The 21,262-nt window shown below is 45.5% G+C and overlaps 1 protein-coding gene across 3 annotated transcripts in view; it reads left to right on the forward strand.

The window, feature by feature from the left end:
* The first annotated feature begins 1,191 nt into the window (after nt 1–1,191).
* The window catches only part of MMP17 (matrix metallopeptidase 17), a 41,885-nt gene continuing 21,814 nt past the window's right edge, over nt 1,192–21,262 (forward strand). For 2 of the 3 annotated variants that reach the window (XM_066331785.1, XM_066331786.1), the window contains exon 1: nt 1,192–1,687. Coding sequence is in view for 2 of the 3 variants with exons in the window: in XM_066331786.1 (XP_066187883.1) it covers nt 1,681–1,687 (7 nt within the window). In the remaining variant the exon portion in view is untranslated. The remainder of the gene's footprint in view (nt 1,688–21,262) is intronic. The other variant, XM_066331784.1, reaches the window with a different exon arrangement.

Genomic DNA, 21,262 nt, shown 5'->3' on the forward strand with positions numbered 1-21,262 from the left:
CACAAATTGAATTTTGAGTGATGATGGTTTTTCTGTGAGAAAGAGCAGAAAGGAGAGGTGACATCTGTTGCTGATGGCGGATGTGAAACGGTGAGGGCAAGGGTGCCAGGTTTGCATTCTGAGCTTTGGAGCTGTGACCTGGGGAAGCCACTTGTGCTTTCACTTTGATATGGGCAGTGATCATTTTGTGTAAGCGAATATGCCATGAATTAAGATATGAAGTCCCCTGGGAGACTCGGTGATGTAAATGCCATCTCCAGAGGTGCAGCAGTAGGTGCCTGGGCAGAGGAGCTTCCGGGGGGGGGGGGGGGGGGGGGGGGGGGGCTGCTCCTGCCATCACAGGCAGCTGTCCTGGCTCTGTGGCACAGAAAACCTTGAAATTCAGCCCAGCCCACCCTGCTCCTTCCTGCTTCCCACTGCTCCACCTATCCCCTGCTTCATCTTTTAATTAGACTGGTCTGGGTGTTACCCAGCGTTCTGAGGTCCCTGAAAGTTTCTCTCTTACAGCAACCTCCGGATGCATTGAAGTAGTTACTGTTTCTTTTATTCACTACTGCATTTCTCTGGCTTTGCTAGAAAATTCCTTTTGGTCATCAAGCGACCTGGCTGTTAGGGTCCAGATGGCTGCTTTTCCCTCAGCTTTAGAAATTGCCTGCTTTATTTCCCTGGAAGTATGCCAGCCCTGAGCTGGGGAGGGGGAGGGAGAGGGGGCAGGAGGGTGCCCTGCTTGGCATGCACAGCCATGCCCTGGCCAAGAGGCTCTCGCAGAGCTTCCCCAGCACTGTCCTTGTCTGCAGGGACAGCTCTGAGCCGACGAGAGGACCAAAACCAGCGACAGTTTGTGGAGTGATAGCTGGAGAACACTTTCCACTTGCACAGGATGTTGCTGCTGCACACCTCTAGTTCACCTCCACTGGGTGTGGCTGCCCTTCCTGCGGGTACCACCTCCTCTTCACGATTAAGAAAGAATGCAGAAAGTTGTTTATCTTGAACACATCTTGATTCAGTCATGCTAAATTTAAAGCTCACCTTGGTGGGGTGGCACAATGTATGAGTTCATTTGTTCATTTTTTGTCTCAGTATTCCTTGGTGATACCCAGATTTGGATTAGCCTCCTTTATTTCTCACTCTACCCTATTTGATTCAGATATCTGTGTGGGAAGACAGATAGAGATAGTGCTAAAGGCAATCTTGCCTCCACATATTGCAGCTGTGTTAATTACCAAAGAGTGGGAACAGCCTTGCCCTCACAGCTATGGGTGTGATAAAAGAGTGAGTTAGCTGGTAGTGAGTTAGTTGGAGTCTGCTGGCCATGCTGTGAGGAGGGAGGGACAGCAGGTTGTGTGAGGGACAGATAAGGCAAGCCACTGTCCAAGGGACAGACAGAGTTAGGTGGCTGTGCTAGGGACAGAAAGCAATGAGCTGGAACTGCAGAAGGAAGAGAGAAGAAGGAGAGAAAGAACCAAGGCTGTGTGGAGCTGCCCTTAGGATTGCTACATAGAAAATGTATGGAAGATGTCTAGATAACAAGGTGCTGATGCTGGAAGCCCTCTGAAGTTTTATTGAAGCGTTCTGAGTGTTGTGGCCATCTCAATTCTGACATATCTGCGCCATTTTTCCTAAGAGAGGAGAGGAGGTCTGACTGACTGCCCCAAAAAGACCCTTGATGGTAACATTCCAATGAGAGGTAATGAGTGCACTTATTTTAATTCCTTTCCCCTTTTTCTAAGGCAATTGCAGGGCAGAAGCCTCTCATGAGAGTGCTTGGCCACAGCATGGGTGGGCTCTAATACCCTGCTGGGCCATACCTCCTGTTCTGGACCTGCTAATTCAGGACCTTGGGGAGCTGCTGGCAGTACTGGAAAATAATCAGTGCCCTGGTTCAGATGTGGTGGAATATTAGTTGTGGTGTGTTCAATTGCACTGAGTGAATGCATATTTAAGTATTTGTGTTAACCTATGCACGTGTATTGACTGTTCATGGAGTTTAGGAAAGTCCTTTACCTGCTCAGCTTTTTGACTTCCCACCAGTAGCCTTCCACATTTAGCAAAATCTTTTGCTTTTATAGAGGAATGAGCACTGGGGGTTGCTTCAGGAGCCAAGTAGATTTTCCTGGCATGGCTTGATTTGCTGTGCACATCAGCAAGGCAAGGGCAGAGTCTGGGGTGCCTGGACCAGTGGCTACACCTGTGTCAGGAAAAGCTGGCTGTTGCCACCCAGAGCAGGGAGCTGACACCGACCCCAGTAGAAGCAGCCCTTTCAGGTCTGCATGAAGCAGCTGTCACCAGGCAGGGGATGTTTCTGATAGGTGTGTATAGAAATAGCTAATGACTTTTTCCATTTGAGAAATGTTTCCTGACACTGCTGGGGAGGTCATCATACTTCCCCCGGAACCATTTGTCTTCTTATCCCCAACCTGTTTGCATTCCTGCCACATCTAGCCTTTCCTGGATTTGCACAGCCACTGGCACCTGGCAGATGCTTGTCCCAGGAGCAAGGGAATGCTCAATCCCGCTCCATGTGTGCTGTGTTTGTCACTGTTGAAAATCCCCTCTGAGTGCAGACACCTGAGATAAGGTGTCCGTAGGAGAGAGGTTGCTGTCTACACTCTCAAAAACAATGCATCCAGATCCAGTGAGCAGCTCCTTCCTCACAAGTGCCTTCAATAACACCAGCACAACATGGCCTTGCTCTGCTGGTGTCTCTGCCCCAACCCAGTGATCAACACCAGAAGGTGCATTTGGTGTGTGATGCCCTGTCTTTAGCAGAAGATGGATGCCACAGCCAGCTCCAGTCAGTTTTGGCTGGGAATGGATAATTTTTCCTCATTGTCTTTTAAAACAGATTTCAACCATTTAAAAAGAATGGGGAAAATGAGGCAATAAAGTTTCCAAATTACTGAATAACAAGATCTCACAAACAGGATGAAGTAAGTCAGAGGAATCTGTAATTTTGATGTTGATGTAAATGCCTTTTCCTGGATTTATTTCTTCTGTAAAGAGTGAAGTTCTTTCCAAACAGCATAGGGCCCACTTTCCTGGAGAGCAGAACCTGTGGTGCAAGTCCCTGTGCACTAGGCAGCAGGAAAAGGCAGAAGGTAGCCAAAGAATCTGGGAAGAAAGGGTTGGACCCAGCTTCACTGCAAAAGAGGCAGAAGTGAGTGGATCCAGAGCCCAAAGATATCACTCCCAATTTCCTTGGGCATCATTACTGGAAGAGCAGTACATGACAATGACAGAAAGCCTAGCTGAGGTGGAACTCACGAGACAGAGAAGCTCTGATAGGGAAAGCATCGCTGCTTGGGAAACCATTTTGTGTTGGAAACTATTCACTTTATTTTTTTTTTCCTCTCCTTGCTGTTCCTTGATATGATTGGACATTTTCCAAATCATTCCTATGTGAGTGTGAGAGCTTGGGGGGCTGTATTTCACATTTCATAATCTGTGTGACTTGATTAATTTGGCCGTATGTTCAAACCTCATGAAATTAGCCAATTTTGCTGAGGTTTAAAATAGATTATATCCATCTCCTACCATCAGTTTTGCAAATAACCACTTGTTGGCTTCTTAAAGTGTTACAAATAGAGAACAGGTTGTGCACTGCCAAGGAGAAGTAATATTTAAAAGAGATAATGTCTTTTGTGTGAGCTCAAATGAGGAAATGGATGTTTGTGAAGCTGTTTAAAACATGGCTGTATCAAGAGCAAGAAGATCACTTTTGTTTTTCATTTGTATGCAAGGTGAAGAAAGGACAGGACTTCTTTTTCTTCTTCTCTAAACTCTTACAGTCTTCCACCACAGAAATTGGTGATAATTGCTGCAAAATGACCCAACTGGGTCAAGGTGTTCTTTTGAATCTTGAGTATCTTTCACTCTATGAGCAATTTGAATGATTGTACTTTAACACCTTGGCAACCCATCACTGGAACAAATAGAATTCTGGTGAGCAGATGCCAGTACAGAGCAGCATTGATCCAGGCTGTGGGAAATGCCAGCTGCTGCCTTCCCCCACACCCAAGGGCCTTTTCTATTAATTCACCTGTTTTGGGTAATTGGCTTTTGCACATCAGACTGAGAAGTGGTCTACAAGCTGCTCCTTTTCTTCTCCCACTTTTCTTTCTGGGATTTTTTTTTTAGGTTTGAAGAAACAAAGGGTGAGTTTTGAGTTGCAGGGTAAAGATGAACTTCTAACAGCAGGTGAGGGTTCTCAGACTGCACTGGTACATAGGAGTGGAACAGGGCTCAGCAGCCCGCTCCTGGCACCAGCCACAGCACTGGGGCTGGGATGGTGTGCAGTAGAGTTGGGATGAGAGTTCCTGTTATAAATGTGCAGTCCCCGGTGTCCCTGCTCACAACCGCAGCTCTGCCAACCACCTCCCTGGGACATAAGAAACGCTTGTTTAATTATTGCCGCTTTGATTTTGACAGCACAAATTTCCCTCGTTGCCTTCTAACCTTCACGGTTTCCTGCCAGCAAAGATAAAGCCGTTTTTGCAGAGGCTGTTTGCTCCCACACCAGATAAAAGTAGGGAGAGGAGCAGAGAGTGATGCCTGCCACAGCCATGGGACCTTTGCCTGAAAGTCCTGAGGATTCCAAAACCAGGAATTCGCCCAGCCTGCAGCAGTACCTGCTAATTGTGTAGAAATGGGGCTGGAAAGATGGGAGCTGTAATTTGGGATGTCCTTGGCAAAACCAGCCTTTGTTTTTTGGGGCCAGGAAGTTTTCAGCAGGTAGGGGCAGAGCCTGCCCACAGCACCTAGAGCAGGATCCTGCCTGCAGCATGCAGAATTGGGCCATCGTGGAGCAGGTTGGCACTGCCTGGGTGGTCCCAGAGCATTCCCCCATCCTGACATTAGCAAATGCTCTGGGTTTGTCTGTAGGAGGGATTTGGAGGAAACTCATCATCCAGGTGGTCATTCAGATGAAGTTTTACCTGTAGTTCATTTGACACCACTAGCTGCAAATGTTTTGTCACCATGTTGCAGTACCAGTTTAGACTGTTTTCCGCACTGTTTAATGCCAGCTGTGGTTTCATTATCATTACTGGCAAAACCAAATGGTACTTTAGGATATGTCCTAATTTCCCATCTTACTGTAGAGCAGAAGGCTTGCCCATGCTCCTTGCACTGCACACATGGAAAAGCAGCAAATCCAGAGCAATCCCAGAGCAGGTGGATGCACTTACCTCCCCTTTGCAGTGCTACAGAGCTGTCTCAGCAGCTCCTTTTACATCTGCCCCGTACCTGAGCACAGGGGCCTAGGGGAAGGGTTGATGGAAGCAGGGGCTCAGAGAAACTCTTGACATCACTCTCCTTCCACTGACTAATGCAAAAATTATCCATTTAAGGAGGTCTTGACTCAGTGATGGAGAAGCAAAAAGGTTCTCTGTGATGGCAGTTGGGCTGACATTTGTTAGCTTGAAAGCACTGATTCAGCAATCAGTAAAATATGCACTCTTTGATAACAGCTAATTTATTCACAAGCATAAAAGTTAAGCACCTACTTATTCCCATTGACCTCACTGGGCTTTAGACACAAATGCTCACTGTAGCAGGACCAAGAGAAGAAAATAACCCAACAAAACACAGCACAGTCTTCCATCTCCAGTTATCTGTTGTTTTAACCATTACATTTTTAATGCAGCTTCGCTGAGGGGAATAAATGCAATGAACAAGTGAAATGTAAAAGCCCGGCTGCATGGATACCTGTGGTGAAAGTCTGACTTCCACTGGGGTAGAGGCTGTATGGATGAATTTGTTTTTAATTTCATTCTATTGGATGGAAAAAAAAGGAGGCAGATACATGAAAAATTAAGGTGTTGTGCTTCATATCTTGTGTAATTAGCAAAGCTGACAAACATAATTAGAAAAATTTGTCTGTTAAGCAAACACTGATTGTGGGTGAGGATAACTAGCAGTGTTTCCTCCAGGAACAGCTGGGAGGTGAGGGTCCTGCTTCAGCTCTCCTGCATTTAGTTTGCAGGGATGGTGGTACTCAGCAGCTGCTCTCAGTGCTCAAGAACTCCTTTGGTTGGTATCGTTTAATGTACTGTAACAACTTCTCTATCCTAAGCACAGTGTTGTGGTGCCAGAGAGCTTTGACAGGGGAATGTTCCTGCCCAGCCCAATCTGTGTAGCTGGTTATGGGTCTCCAGGGCAGAGAGGACTCTGCAGCTGGAGGTTTCTTTCCTTTCTCTCTGTGCCGCTCACAAGCTGATGTTACGAACTTAGTGGCAGGCTCTCCTTGCCTTGGTGCATGCCAAAGGCTTCCCTTGTATTTTGATGATCACCAAGAGATGCTTTTCTTGCACGAGCTCCTCAGCTGCAGCTTCTAAATGAGCCTGTAGAGCTTGGAGGAGCTGTATATTGCTACCCTCTGGGTGCAATACTGGTGGTATGACATTAAAGTATCAGATGCTGAGAGAGTTTTCAGTGGCCTCATTCCAAGACTGCTGCTTTTAGAGGAATTGTTGCCTTGTTGTGCATTAAATTATTTATAAATTGTTCTGTTGGTAACTGGATTTGAGAATTAAAATGTATATGTGAGAAAAGGTTTTCAATAATGAAATAAGGTAACAAAAAGATAAAGCCATTATATGCATAATTAAAATGATACATAACTGTATCTTCTTTATGTAGCTGCTTCAGCATCTCAGCCAGCTTTTTAGTCTGAGTAGCAGCCTCTGAATCCTCCCCCTGTCTGAGTTTGGCTCCTGCTGTTGTTAAGGATGCTGCAGATCTGCCCTGAGTAGGGCCCCGGCTGGTGCCTTTGGGACAGTGGTCCACTCTTCCCCATTTTCCCCAATTTCTGGGCCTGGAGAGTGAGACTTCATATGACAAGGCAGAAAGACAAAGTCTTCAATTTGCCCTATGAGCTGACTTTTATCATATCCCTTCATTAGTGTGTTCCTGTTTCAGGTGTAAAGGTGCTCAGAGCCTTCTGAGGGTGCACTAAGCATTTCAGACATCCCCTTATGAGAAGCACTAAAGCTTTTCTTATCTATTTTGTGACATGATGTAGAGCTCAGACACTGAACTGCAGGAGGCTAGACTGTGAGTAATTTTCTTAGGATAGGCAGCTCTCCCTGTAGGCATGTAATTTATGGGCAGTGGCTGTTAAAAGAAGCTGGACCAAAACCCTCCTTAAACAGTACTCTGGAGCATCCTGTACCTGTAACGGAAAATATAATACCTTGCTACTTTGGAGCAGGTTTTCTGTGAGTGGTGAGTGATTATGGCCCCAGAGGTGCCTTCCTTGGGTACAGAGCCTCGGGGAGTGTCTGGCCACGCTGGACCTGCTCAGTCCCTCTTAACAAATCAAGGGCACAGGGAAGGGTACCCTTAGAATGCTGCTATGATTTGCCCTGGGGTGCCTTGGAGACTCATGGCCAGAAAAGCCACAAAATAGTCAGCCAGCTCTTTAATTAAAAAAAAATGTGTTTTTGCCACTTCTCTAGCTGGCCCCAGCTGGAGCCGGCACTGTGGTAAGTGTGCAAATGCAAAGAAACATCATTTCCTGCAAACTTTGTTTTCCTTTGAAGCCTGAAGTCCTGCCAGTGACAGACCCCACGCGGGGCTGCGCTTCTGGCTTCCAGTACTTCAAGCTATGTAAAAGACTTGTGAACCTCTGCATTCACAGAGAATAATTTAAGGTTTAACCTTTTCTTACAAGATGCATGTCCTTGTCTTCCTGTAAAGTTCACCCTTAGGTAACATTAAAATGCACTTACTCATTGAGACGCTGGGGAAGGCTCCTCTCCCTGGATGCTCCCCATCTATCCACCTCATTCCCCACAGCTTCACCTGCCCAAGTATTAGGGAATTTTGGGTTTGCCTCTGCTGTCCTTAGGTCCCTGGTGTTGTGATGGCTGCTGCGTGCCCAGATCCTGCCTGCATTGGCCGGGACAGTGCTCAGTCCTGTTCACCGGGGCTTTGTGCGGGGAGCGAGTAGAGCTTCCCGCAGAAAAAGGAGGCTGAAGCTATTGCACTTAAATTATTTTTCTTGCTGCTCAGATCAAATACATCTTGAATTTACTCTGTCTTAAGTTGTTTGAACTTTTCTTGTCCAAAGACTTTGCTTGCTTTCCCCAAATAGTTTCAGTTTGCTATAGTGGCGGATTTATTGTTGGAAATGCTTTGCTCGGGATGCTCAAGTTGGCAGGGATCATCTCAAATGTTCTGGGCACAGGTGAGAGGATGGGTGTGGTGGGTGCAAAGGCAAGGGAGCAGGAGTCACATGCTTATGTAACAGTATCTGATCCCCACAGGAAGTCGTTGTGACTTTGTGGGCAGCATCACCCTGGAGTGCTTGGCAAGGCCACTGGGACGCAGATGCTGCGCATGGGCTGTTACTGGTGGGGGAATAACTGCACCAGTGATAATCCTGGCTGGCACAGCACACCATGGAAAGACCCCAGGCTCTTGCAATGTGCCTGCCCCTGCCTGCTGAAGGGCTAGGGTATTGGGGGGCATCAGGAGTTGGTGGGTTTACATAGCCTTGGCAGCATCTTTGGGGATGAAGCTTATCCCAGCACCAGTTCCTTCTTGGACCAGTCTTGGTTTTAGTAATCTCTGGAATGCAGGTCATTGCTGTAGTTTTCTATTCAGCCAGATCTTCATTGGGATCTCATTGTTCTTGCCTTCTCCTACCAAGTTGTCTGTGATGCTTTTATAAGGATGAGCCATGCTTTCTCTGTGCCTTCTCCTAGCCCTTCCCAATCTGCCTTGCAGGCTGCTTTTCCACATGCCAGGCTTTGGGGGTGACCTGGTGGTGGCTGCCCACCCCAGCTCCCCATGGCATGCCCTGCCACCCCCCCTCAAGCTGTCATATGTTCATGCCCTGAGAGCTGGGAAGCTGCTTTAATGCTTCTTGTAGTACTAGATGATGGCATACAATGTGTTCACTTAGAGCAAACAAAAAGTCCATTAAAATGGGCCCTGCTGGGGTTACTGTGGGTATCTGCCTGCTGCTGCCTTTGTGGCTATGGCTTTTAGTCAGATTAAATTGTGTCAGAGCAATCAGAATAGATTTTTTCTGTTCCTCTCTTCATCCAGGCATCCATCAAAGGATGCCTTTTGTGGATGTGTTTGTGCTCACATGGTGCGAGCAGTGGCCGTGGTTGAAGCCAGGTCTGACTGGTATAATGGAGAAGGAAAGTGACTCCTCAGACCTGGGTGGTCATATGTGTCACATATTTCCAGCCTGAGCCTGTAGCTGACTCAGGGCACGCTGGCTGCTGGGGGAGAGTGCAGCTCTCTGAGACCTGATCCCAGCCCAGCACCTGGGATTTCCACTGCTGACAGAGTCTGGAGCAGTGAGGAAATAAGTTGGTGTCTGGGAGTGAACACACAGGTCAGGCATCATGCAGAGCTCGGGCACCTGCAGGGGCTGGGCAGGGAAGCTTTCTGCTGGTTTTGTTCCCCTCCTTGAACTAGTCTGGTCTTTGTCCCCGCATGAATTGGTCAACACAGCCCTCAATAGAAAAATCTAATTGACTTTCCCATTCCTGAGTTTTATTTCATTAGGAGCGCAAATGCTTTTGTTTAGGGATCCTTGGGATGTCTCAGTTTCTCCGCCTCAAGCCATCCACTGTGTCAGGCCGTGGCCAGCCTGACACTAAGCTGAGGGCTTGTTTACAATACAGAAAGGACAGGGGAATGATGGCCAAAGGTTTTTACTTCAGGAAATAAAGGAGAGAAAGGAAAAAGGCTCTTGCAAACTCCTCACTCTTCTCATACGGCCAGCTGATATAACCTCATTAAACACAGCCTGTGTTTCTATTCACAGAAAACTGGTTTCTTGCGGAAAATTCACAGACAACAGACTAATCCAGTGCTTTTCCCAAGTAGTACGAGCTTGGCCTATGAATAGTGGCATTAAATACGGAAAAGGAAGCAAACGGGTTTGTTAACCATTATGGTCTCATGAGCGGTGATGAGGAGCCAGCTGATGGCATCACTGCTTTGCCACTTCCCCAGCAGTGGCCTGTCAGTTGCAAATGCTGCCCAAGAGATGAAAAATAATGCTAAATTTTTTTAAGCCAGATTAAAAAAAAAACCCCAACAACTTAAACATCTTTTTTGTTTAAACTTGTACTTTTACCAGGAAAAATGACAGATAATGTGTAACTTGAAGTACTGCTGCGAATGAGTGCTGAGAGGCATTGAGGTTTGGTGGATCAGACACCTGGCCAGAAGATAGGGGAAATATGGTCCCCATGTTGAGTGACTCCAGCCCACTCCCTTCTCCTCCCTTTTTGCCATTTCTGTTCCTGATGTGGTGAGATCTCCCTGGAGGAAGGAGGGATCTGTGTACCCTGTGGGGCAGCAGTCTCAGAGCCAGTGATACTACTGCTCGTTGAGGCATATTATTTATCCTGTTGTTGGAAGAACGTTTGTTTTGGTGCTGCTAGATTAGCAATGACAAATATGTGATGGGCAATCAGTGTGAACACCTAAATTTGCTTTAACTTAGGGATGTATGTTTTGATTTCATTGGTTATTTTACCAAGAATGAGGTTAACTTGGTTTAATGTCTTGATCACTGAACTTGTCTTAGTTAAGCTTTGAAAGTTAACTTGAAAGTTGCATCCCTTTGAGGAGGGGGTTGTGTCCTACCTTGGTGGCTGCTGTTGTGGCCCGTCTTGGGGACAGCTGTCTGTCAGAGTGAGCTAATTGCATCACAGCATCAGCAGATCTGCTCATGCCAAGATGCCTGTGCCTTAGCTGTTGAAGAAAATAAAGGATAATGTCTACACCAGTGGCTGGGGCATGTAGGAAAAAAAACCCCAAAATAACAAACCCTGAACAAAACAATGCTAATTGATTATCACAGCTAGAGAGGTCTCATTATTTAACCTGCTTAAAGCTGTTTGAAAGCTCTCTGTGGTACCCTTGATGGATGTACCCCAACACATCTTCTAAAAGGCAGGGCTGGAGCTGTAGAAAGTGGCAGGTACCTGGAAATATCAAATTGTCTCATTCCTGGGGCAAAGGGGGGAGTAACACTTGCTGATATTTTTATGGCTCTCCTCTGCCAGCTGCCATTTGAGCACAGCAGCATCCTTCTTTTTGCAAGCAAAGCAGGAAGAAGGGCAGGATTCACCCTGCTCTTTAAGGGGAAGAAACTAATTATCTGCATTTCTGAACAAGACTGTTGGTGGTCAAGGCAAAACCCTATGCCACGCAGTCAGCAGAACCTGGTGCTTTGCCTTGGTGCCTCCAAGGACATGCGCATTGTGTTGTCTTCAACCTTTCTGGCATATTTTGCTGGTCTTTCTGTTGTTGTATCATCATTCCAAGTCCTTGAGCCCTAGGGTGCTGCAGCCATGGCCACACATGGGTCCTCACCCCTGTGTCTTTCCCGGCTTTGGAAATAGGTATGTCAGCAAATAGTGGGCATTTTGTGTAGTTGAACTGGAAGTACCTATAGACTCTGCAGTGGCAGGGTGATGCTGGTTGCGATCTTGAACAAGGTTTAGTAGGAGATGAGATTCTTCTTGTAGTATTTAGGGCAGGAGACAGCAGGTCTAGACAGTTGGCTCCCATATAGTTAACAACTGGTACTTGATAGATATAGCCAAAGAGAGCAGTGGGCCACTCAGCATGCCAGGGCATGTCTCTGCTCCTGATGAAGAGCTGTTCCTGGTGTGCAAGGAGAAGTAGTCTGCTTGTGACGTGATACAGATGGCCATTTTGACATTTTCAATCAAATATGTTGACAGACCTTGTGTCATGAAGCTGTAGAAGTAAAAATATATGGTCCTTAAAAAAAAAAAAAAGGGGAGGGGGGGCAAAACAAACTCGGAGTGATTAAGTGAATCCAATTTACCAGATGGATTTCTGCTCTGCTGTGCAAGATGCTCTCTTCCAGGAGTTTCTCTGCATTTTGTATTCAGCTTATGTAGGAATGTGTGCTCTCTCCATTTAATGGGTTTGATTGGTATCAAAAGATAGTCTAGAATTGTTCCTGCTGGAATGGATCTTGGGAAGGGACCAGGGTTTGAATTTTTGCATACATCTCACAAGCACAGAGTAGTGTTATGTAGTTATGGCTGGCCATAACTACAGCTATCTGCCTCATCCTGCCATCACCACCAACACACACAGCCTTTACAGAGGGGAAATGTACTTGTGGCAAAGATTCAGCAAAATAAATACATTCATCTTCCTTTACTGTTTGGGCTGTAGGGGTTATGATACAGAAGTCAAACCAAGCTAGGGATGAGTTTGGGAGACCAGCAGTGCTGGGGCAGTTAGATGGCATCCTTTTACCTGGCTGCCAAAACAGAGACTTACACGACTGGAGGGATTCCCAGGTCCTTGGTGAGGAAAGAGGGGCTGGGTCCTGTGTCCTTGGCTCTAACTCTCGTGCAGGAGTGGCTGTTGCAGTTTGCCTAGCTATGGTGGTCGGGTACATACATGACTGGTGCTGCATAGTTTGGCATGACTTGTAATACCTAATGAAATAGCACTGTTTACTGATGGGTGGATTTATCATTCCTGAAAATTAGCATTTGGGGTGCAGAAAGTGCTAGTAGAAGCAAGTTCTGTGTTGAATGTTTCAGCTCGTTTGCCAAAGTTGGGCACTCTATAATTTGAATCCCTCTGGGGAGGAGTGTAATCGGAGGATTTGTTTGGTCTCTGCTCTGTTATGGTTGTTTTCTGCAAAGCTGCTTTGGTCTCAGGTTATAAACAACACAGGTTCTCACTGAAACCAGAATCATCTGGTAGCCATAGGAAAATGCCCTGGACTGGTCATAATGGGTTAAATTATTATTTTCAGTTAGTTTGTTTTAATAATTGAAGATGGTTTTTTTTTTTTTTTGGTCACGTTTTGAAAATTGTCCAACACACTGTTGTGATGCAGGGCTCTTATTTCTACCTGTGAGTAATTTCTTCCAGCTCATGCAGCCTGTGGGGTGATCCTGATGTACTTCTGCAGAGTTCCTGGTACTTTCACCTGAGGGCTGGTCACCTGAGAATTGTGATATTATTGTTTCCTCTGGTTTAACAGCCTTGCTTGTGAAGCCAGAAGGCTCCTTTTTGTTCTGTTTGCCAGTTGCCCAATAACTGTTTGCCCAGCATCAATAATTGTTTAGGACACTTGTACAGCTAATAGAAAGAACCTGTCAATAAGGAGAGCTCATTGTAATACCACTGCTTTAAAGAGACTGGGGAAAGCAGCAAAGCCAACCAGAAAGTGTGTTGTTCCTGTAGTCACATAGATCTGAGGACAGGAGACATAAGTAGAGCTTAATTCTCTCCCAAATGGATGTTCTCTTTCACACCCCAGCATAGCTTCTGATTTATGGATTTCTTAACATCACAATATTTTCATTGTTAAAAACTAAATGAGAAAACAGCAGCTAAGTCCTGATCTAAAAGCCTGAGGTACATACAGGGACAGTACCTGCTGTTACCAGTCCTTGGACCGGCCCTAGCACTGAGCTTGGTGATAACACCATTTGAATTCCCATTTTGCAGAGGACTGGAGAATTTCTACAATCTCTTGAAAGGGACATTGAGCCATGCTGGAAGCAAATTTAAGCAGGTAGCCTGTATCCTGAGGTTATCTTAGCTGGCTGAAGAGAAGTGTGATGCCATGAGGGGGAGAAAGGAGGGCACTGATCTCTGAACTAATGAGGGGAAGAAAGATGTGCAGCTGAGCTGATTCATTGAGGTAAAATGTTGTTGGCTGCTGTAAATGGGGAGTCAGTTAAGACATGTTGGAGGTTCAGTTCTAAAGGCTTGGATGGAGACTGAGAGCTCTCAACAAGGGCATGGACAGGCCAAGGCAAACTCTGGTGTTTCTGGTCATACTGCATGGAGACAAGGGTGGAGTCTACCCTGGAGAAGACACTGTCCTTACAAAAAATCTGGTAAACGGAGTTAGCAAGGATTTGTTTTGATATATAGCAGTCTGTTAAGTTTGCTGCCAGATGTGCTTTGTTTAACAACTGAAAACAACGCGGTAGGAGCTCATCTCTGTGAGACTGGGAGGCAGTATAGAATTGCATTGTGCTCTCTGTGTGACACTTTCCCTACATACCATGAGCCATGTGCTGCTCAGGTCTGGTGAAATGGGCAGGCTCATTAAACTCATGAAGCAAAATCAGAACCTCTTGTGTCACCCCTTAGGAGAACCTCCAGGTGTATTCTCATTTTGGTAAAGTGCAATTTGTACTTCTTTTAAAATAACTCATCATTCTCTTGCTCGTCTTAGTCTCAATCCAGCAGAAAGATAGGAGTGTTTGGAAGTCCTCTGCACAGTCTTTTTGGGTGATGTCAATAGCCTTATGTCAGATACTTGGTAGACTTGGACATTTTAAGTAAAAGTCCAAACATCTGTGTGCTGACAGAGCCTCCCCACAGTGTGCAGAGCAGAAGTCCTCACTCCAGTGATTGAGAGGGCTCAGGGAGCCTCCTGATGCTGGAATTCCCTTGGACATGGGCCACAGCAGCTGCCCTCCCTGCTGTATGAATGGGACAGGGTGGAGGAGCATAGGGAGAGGAAGGTCAAGGCACGTTCTGTTCCCTCATTTCCAGCAGATGTTTCCTGAGAAGCGCTGTCCAGCTGGCTCTGTACACAGCAGCCCCCAGGCAGCTTTGGACTCTGATGACCCTTGTACAAAATTCTCCAGAAAACACAGATAATCCTGTCCTATGCCCACAAACCCCTGAATTTACAAAGTCTTGGCTTTTGCTTTTTGTCATACAAAGAGGATGTGATTTCATGGGTGAGGCAATCACTCACTGTGATTTATTGTGCCGTGTCAGGCAGGGAAACCTCTTCCCTGACTGCATGTGGATTGCAACCGGGCACATGGGGAGAGAAGTTCTGGGCTTACAAATGCTGTCGGAACTGGATTTGGTAACATTTACTTGAGCCCTGTCACAGCAGATTAGATTTGATCCTGTCATACCTACTCAGAGCACAACAGTGGGTGATGCTGGTAGAGAAGGGGAAAAAGATTTCCTGGGTCTAGGCACATGCTGGCTGCTGGTCTCCAGCACAGAAGGAGCCAGCATCCAGAACTGCCTGGCCTGGGGTTTTGTGTGAACTATGAACATCACAGATCGTCATCTGTGGCCACTGCAAGAGTGGTGACTAACAGGCCTTGTAGATTACTGTTGCTCTATCTCTTAGCACTGGAGTTGAGTTTTCCCCTACTCTGCTTAGCCACTGTCTATCCTACCTGGATTCGTCAATTAATACCATACTCATGGTTCATCCTGTGTAAATGGAGTTGGAGCAAGTCTTTGAATTAATCCAACAGCTACCGCACTGAAGGATGCAAAGCCAGTCACAGTCTGGATACCAGCAGAACACATGCTCTAAAGAGGGTTTGAAAGCACATCCAAACTGATGCCAGTATTTATGAGCTGTATATTGCAATGGTAGTTACTTATTGTGCTTCTCAATGGAATAGAGCACAGGGGGTGTTTAGCTCCCCTCCAGTGATGTTACTGGCCTCTACGCCCACAAGAGGACTAGAACTCATTGTGGTTTTATTTCCAAGTTCTGGCATCTTCCTTTGAGCTAAGTGGTGCTGAGGGTACTCGAGGAGAGCAAAGGCCCTAAGATTGCTGTTCAGCACAGGCATCTGTCACTGAGACATGGCACTGCCAGGTGAGAGCCTCCTGTGCCTGCCACAAGCAGCCTCTAACTGCACCCGCACAGTGTAGTGGGGCTATTTTCATAAACCCAGCCATGAGTTATGTGGTTTAGAGCTGTTTCTGTAGCAAGATAAAAGGATGCTAATTTGGTCATTTACCTAACTTACAATCAGAGTTAGAGAGACCATCATACACCAGGCATTTCTTCTTTTCCTTCCTCGATAACTCAGTGTTGACAAAGGATGCTTCACTCTGACAGGCAGCATAGTGCAAAACTAGGACTGATGTAGAAACAGAAAACTTTTTGATATTCATGTGGAATTTGAGTTACACACAGTGGGATTTTTTTTTTTTGCATTGTTCATTGACTTCAAGTGGAAATTTTTAGGATGTGCTGGAAAACATCCAGTGATTGAAGGACTCCCTAAAGGCCTGGTCTATTAAACCTCCACCAAGAAAAGTACACATTTATGTTGAAAATGCAGAATAAACTGTATCTTCTTTATATGTTTTGTCACTCTTTGGCACTCTGAAAAGAAATATAAGCCATCTGTAGTAAACACTGTACTGTGCTGCACTGCTCTGCTGCCTTTTATGGGTGGGACTTGGTTCTTTGATCTTCAGTTCAAAGAGGTTGATAAGGCTGTTTCTGTGATCTGTAGAGAATTTAGTTTTGCTTCTACACCTCTTGATTGAGACTGTGTTTCTGGGAAGGCGCTGGGTATCCATCTAACCAAAGAGATGCTTATGCCTTGTATAACATCTGTTGTGTGGTGGATGTATCTTGTCTCCAAATCACCACAGCCCTCACCTGTGCCCACCTTGCTGGGCAAAGGATGTCCTCCCACCAACACCTAGGAGAGTGGAAAAGTGAGCAGAGATGCTCAAATGAGCATTAAGTTATATTCTAGACCTGACTATGTCTGACAGGACCCACAGGCAGCCAAGTCAGCATCCAGTTGCTGGCTGTTCTACCAATGAAACATTTAAAACAAGGGTTAGGCAAAGGAAGTCACTAGCAGCTGCATTAGCTTCCAGCCTGTGCACAACATTTGCTTAAATTAAAGAGCTGTTTGGATTCCAGCAACTCCTCTGATGGCAGTTAATGAAACTGGTTCCACAGTTCAGCAGTGGCATCAACCAAAATCCTCATTCTAATCCAAACTGCAGTTTTCTTCTCCTAATGAATTAATCAGCTGATTGCATGTGTGTGATAGCTCATTAGAGAGGTGCATGGCAACCTTTGGAAGGGAAGTGCTGGCTCTGTGGGGCCCAGAGGCCGTTCCATTGCAGGAATATGCTCCTCTGAGTATTACAGCACCATATGTGTTGCTCTAATTAATGGGTGTTATTCCTGGGGTCTTTTGATCTTAGGAAAATGACTGTAAAAATTCTAATACTGTAAACCTTCGATAACTTGGAATAAAACCTCAAACAGCTCAGAGCAATTTCCTTTAATCTAGCTTGTGGTGCTGGTTTTTTTTTTTATTATTATTATTATTTTAAAAGATTCCACCCTATGTAATGGTAGCTGCTGAGATAAAGCTAAGTGTAATTTGGAAATTAGTTCCAGATGTTTGAGTTGTAGCTTTATTTTACTAATCTGGGTCATTAATTTTGTTGTATAGTATGGCTGGATTTTCTTCCCTTGCGTGTGTGAAGCAGGGCTGCAGGGCATAATGGGACTTCCATTAAGAAAGGGAGTTTTCAAAATCCTCTTGCCTTTGGGTGACTCCACCAAAATAAAGCCTGTTTCTGTGTGGTCATCCAGGAAAGCAGGAGGTGAGCCATGGAGAAGAGTGATGGAGTGGTTTGTCCTGCTGCAGTCCAGGGCATGGGGCATGGTGCACAGGGACCAGGGTGCCCCTGCCAGAAGGCTGAGGGCCAGATTCAGGTCAGGGTAAGTGTTTAACCTCCCAGCCATAACAGCACCCTTTTAAAATTAATAAAAGCAGCTTGTCGCTTGATTAATGAGAAAAGTTGCAGTTTGCTAAAGCTTTTCAAAAATTATTAATAAAAGGGATCTTTTAAATGGAAAACAACTTCTGCTCAGGCCTTGGACTGCCCCAATGGTTTGGAAGTTGGAACATCCTAGGATCCTCGCAGTGCATGTTGCACATCCAGATTCCCTGGAGGTGGCTGCAATGAGGTGTCTGGAGAAATGTTGGAGGCCATGACATGGGCCAGGGAGAAGAGCCCATGGACATAACCACCAACACCCTCAGGCAGAGCACTGGGGGCACTGCTTGTACCCCTGTCAGCAGTCATCAAATTATACCCGTTTCTTCCTTCAGCTTTGATGGGATGGGTATGGAGACAGTGTGGGGCAGTGGTGCAAAGCTCAGGGTCTAGTCCATGAATCTGCCAAGGAGCCAGGGACTGTGGTAAAGCTCTGCTCTTTCTCTCAGCTTGGCAACAGGCTGGGTACATGTAAGATAACAATCTGCATCCCTGAGCAAGGGGCATGTTACCATCTCTACGGGATTAAGGCTGCTTTTCTCCAAGAGAAAAAACAACCTGATTGTTTGGGCCTAAGCTTTAGATAGATGGTCATTTTAATACTACAAGAGCAAGCAGAATAGTGGAGCTGGCTTGAGTATAATTTTCCTGCTTATCCTGATTTCTTTTTGGCTGTTTATACTCTCTTTATTATCCTGAACTAGTTTGTCTTCTTGTAAACACTGACCTACACCCTTAAAAAGAAATCATCAGGAAGAAAACTTGCTGACTGAGTTCTTTCCTTTGCCTGTGGCAGTTGAATAAGCCTATCATCTTATATAATATTAATATTTGTAAAAGCAGATGTACAGAGTTCATAAATCTTCCATAAAAGAGGGGCAATATCTATGTCTATTTTTAAATGAAGCAGGTAAGTAGGTTCTAGGACAAAGGGATATCGATACAAAGGAAATGGAGAGATGAAAGAAATGAAATTGCTATTTTAATCCAAAAATTGTCACTGCATAAGTAATACCAGAGGCCTCACTACTGCAGGAGCCAACACTTTGCTCTGGGTAATCACTTGACTCTGAACAGCTCCAGTCCCTGACTTCTCCCTGGTATTCCATTCAAGTGGCTTTAGGAGCAAAAAAAGTCCAAAATTGAAGAAGAGCTTGTTTGTAGAGGGGAGGACTGCATTACCATTTTCCTTAACTTTGTGCTTCTCCAAATGGAAAAAATAAAAGTTAACAAAATCTGTAGTTTTGGATTTTGTTAAACATTTCTTTAAGGAAAGAAGCAGGCTTTTCCCCATTATGGATGGGAACCCAGATGAGAAAAAAAAATACAGTTTATTTTTAGCCAGCTAAGTGAGTAATCTGTCTTAAAAAAAGAAGTGTGGAGCTGCTCTGTGAAGGAACAACACTGTGGCATTGCTAACAGGGTCCCTTTGCAAAGGCAAATGCTGCTTTGGAGCAGCTGGTTCAAGACTTTGTAAATCTTTTATTGGGTACTGCCTGTGGTAGGATGGTAAGATCAAACCGTTTGTAGAGCCAGGGGAAAATGAAAAAAAAAATAGGCTTTTTTTCCTTTTTTTCCCCCCACTTTTCCTAGTGCCGTGGTCCTGAGACAGTTGTGATGGCTTTTTCCCACTGCTGGGGACATGGTGCAAATCTCACTATCTGGAATGGGTCAAGGGGGCCCTCCAGCCATTAGAAGGGACACCACTTTGTCCATAAACATCCCAGCTGTGGTTTGTAGGCAATGTGTGTGCTTCTGCTCTGTGCTGAGCAGCACCAGGTCTCTTTCTGGCAGCTGTGTTTAGCTGGTAGAGAGGAGGGGCAGATGGGTGAGTGTGGACTTTTCTGCCAGGCATGTAGTTCTTTTTTTTTTTTTTTTTTTTTTCCTCCTGGACCTGAGCCTGTGCAGAGCAGAGCCTTTCATTCTGTATTACTCAGGGGTGAAGCTGGATCAGAAGATTTATTTTGGACTTGGTTCTCATACCCATCTTTGCTGGTGGTGATTCCCACAAAAATTGAGCCGGGATCATGTGAGCTCCAGACCAAGGTACCTACCATGGGGCACGGCATGAGTCGTGTAGTGCAGTCCTGCTTGTTCCCAGGTCTTCTCAGAGACAGAAGATGGTTAGACAGTGGCTTAATCTGATTTTTATGATGAAGCATTTTTTTTTAAACTTTTGAAATAGTTGTTGAAGCTGAATCTTCTCATGGGATTAGGTCAATTCATTTAGCACAGTACACTTAAGGAAAAATTTTTATCATGCAGCTCAGGCAAGAGATGCATAGAATTTTACCATTCAGCTGAAATCACTATTACATTTAAACATATTAAGCTACTGAGATTTAACAAGCAGAAAAGCAAAAAAGGTGCTTTTTTATTATGGTGGAAATAAGAAGGGGATGTGTTGAAGTTATCTCATTGGAAAAGGTTTTCATATTCTTATTTATGGAAGTATGTAAGTTTAGCTTTTGTCATTATTAAGGACAAGAAAATGTCTGAGAGGTTTTCATGGGCCACACAGATAATTAGCCAGGCAATTTCTGCTGTTCTTTCTCATATCCAGGCCGGCTTTGGTCTCTTGTGAAATTTTCTGCCACAGTGAAGGTGGAATGTTAAAGTTCACTGTTATGAATCAGCTTTGCTTACAAGGAGAGAGGAAACCAGCTGGAACCCTTACATGGAAAAGAGCTGAATGAGGGCACTATCACAGAGGCCTATAAAACTGAGGAGGATCTGAGTAAAGCAGGATAAACTTGATGGTCTAGATGAATATTCACATGAAGGGAAACCGGTGCTTGCAAGGTAGATCAGGTGAAGGATTTGTGATCTCTGACCACTCATTCAATCTTTTATGTAGAGAGTCCCTGATTTGCTTTGAGGTTTCCATTTGTGTTTGTGCTTTCTCTGTCCCTTGGGGTTAGGAAGGAAAGAAACCTGCACAATCTTTGTTGGATATCCCTCTGCTGTTGCTTTCTCCAGCATTTTGCTGCTGCCTCCATCCCCAGGAGCCCTCAAGGACAGTCGAGTTGTGTCTGTCTCTGGTGTGGTAGTGTCTCCACTGTCATTAGAGGATAAATGACACTGCCTCCATGGCCAGGGAAGAAACCACATTAAACTCTACCATCCTCAGCAACTGGGCCAGCTGCTGGCCTCCACGTCACAGCTGATTTCTCACGAAGAATCAAAGATGAATTATATCTCTAATTTCTGTCACAAATGGCTTGGCTATGAAAAGAGACAAATGGTAGTCAGGGAGAAGAGGGGGTGGCACTGGCCCTGGCCATCAGCCCGATGGCAAGGAAGGGCTGTGATGAGGCTCACGCATTCCCAGCAAGGTGGTGGCCAAGGAGTTGCATTAAGCAACAAGAAATGGCCAGCTAAACTGGTTCCTGAGCACACCATCCCACTTAAAGCAACTGTGAAGGAGGGTGGAGTGGGAAGTCAACTGCTGGTGAGAAACCCAGCACAGCCGGCCATGCTCCCCAATGGAGAGTCACACCAAGCCTGGGGAGATCTGTCATAAAGCTCTGTGAATCCTTTTAGTTGGACTTTGCAGAGAGGGGCCGGGGGTTCTGTGGCATTCAGTGTGGCAGCTGCAGGTGGCACCAAACTATGAGAAATTCAAAATGTAGCAATAAGCAGCTACTGGTTACTACTCAGTAAGGTTACTGACACTAATCTGGTT

The sequence above is a fragment of the Sylvia atricapilla genome, chromosome 17 (assembly GCF_009819655.1).
Source record: "Sylvia atricapilla isolate bSylAtr1 chromosome 17, bSylAtr1.pri, whole genome shotgun sequence".
Classification (NCBI taxonomy): domain Eukaryota; kingdom Metazoa; phylum Chordata; class Aves; order Passeriformes; family Sylviidae; genus Sylvia; species Sylvia atricapilla.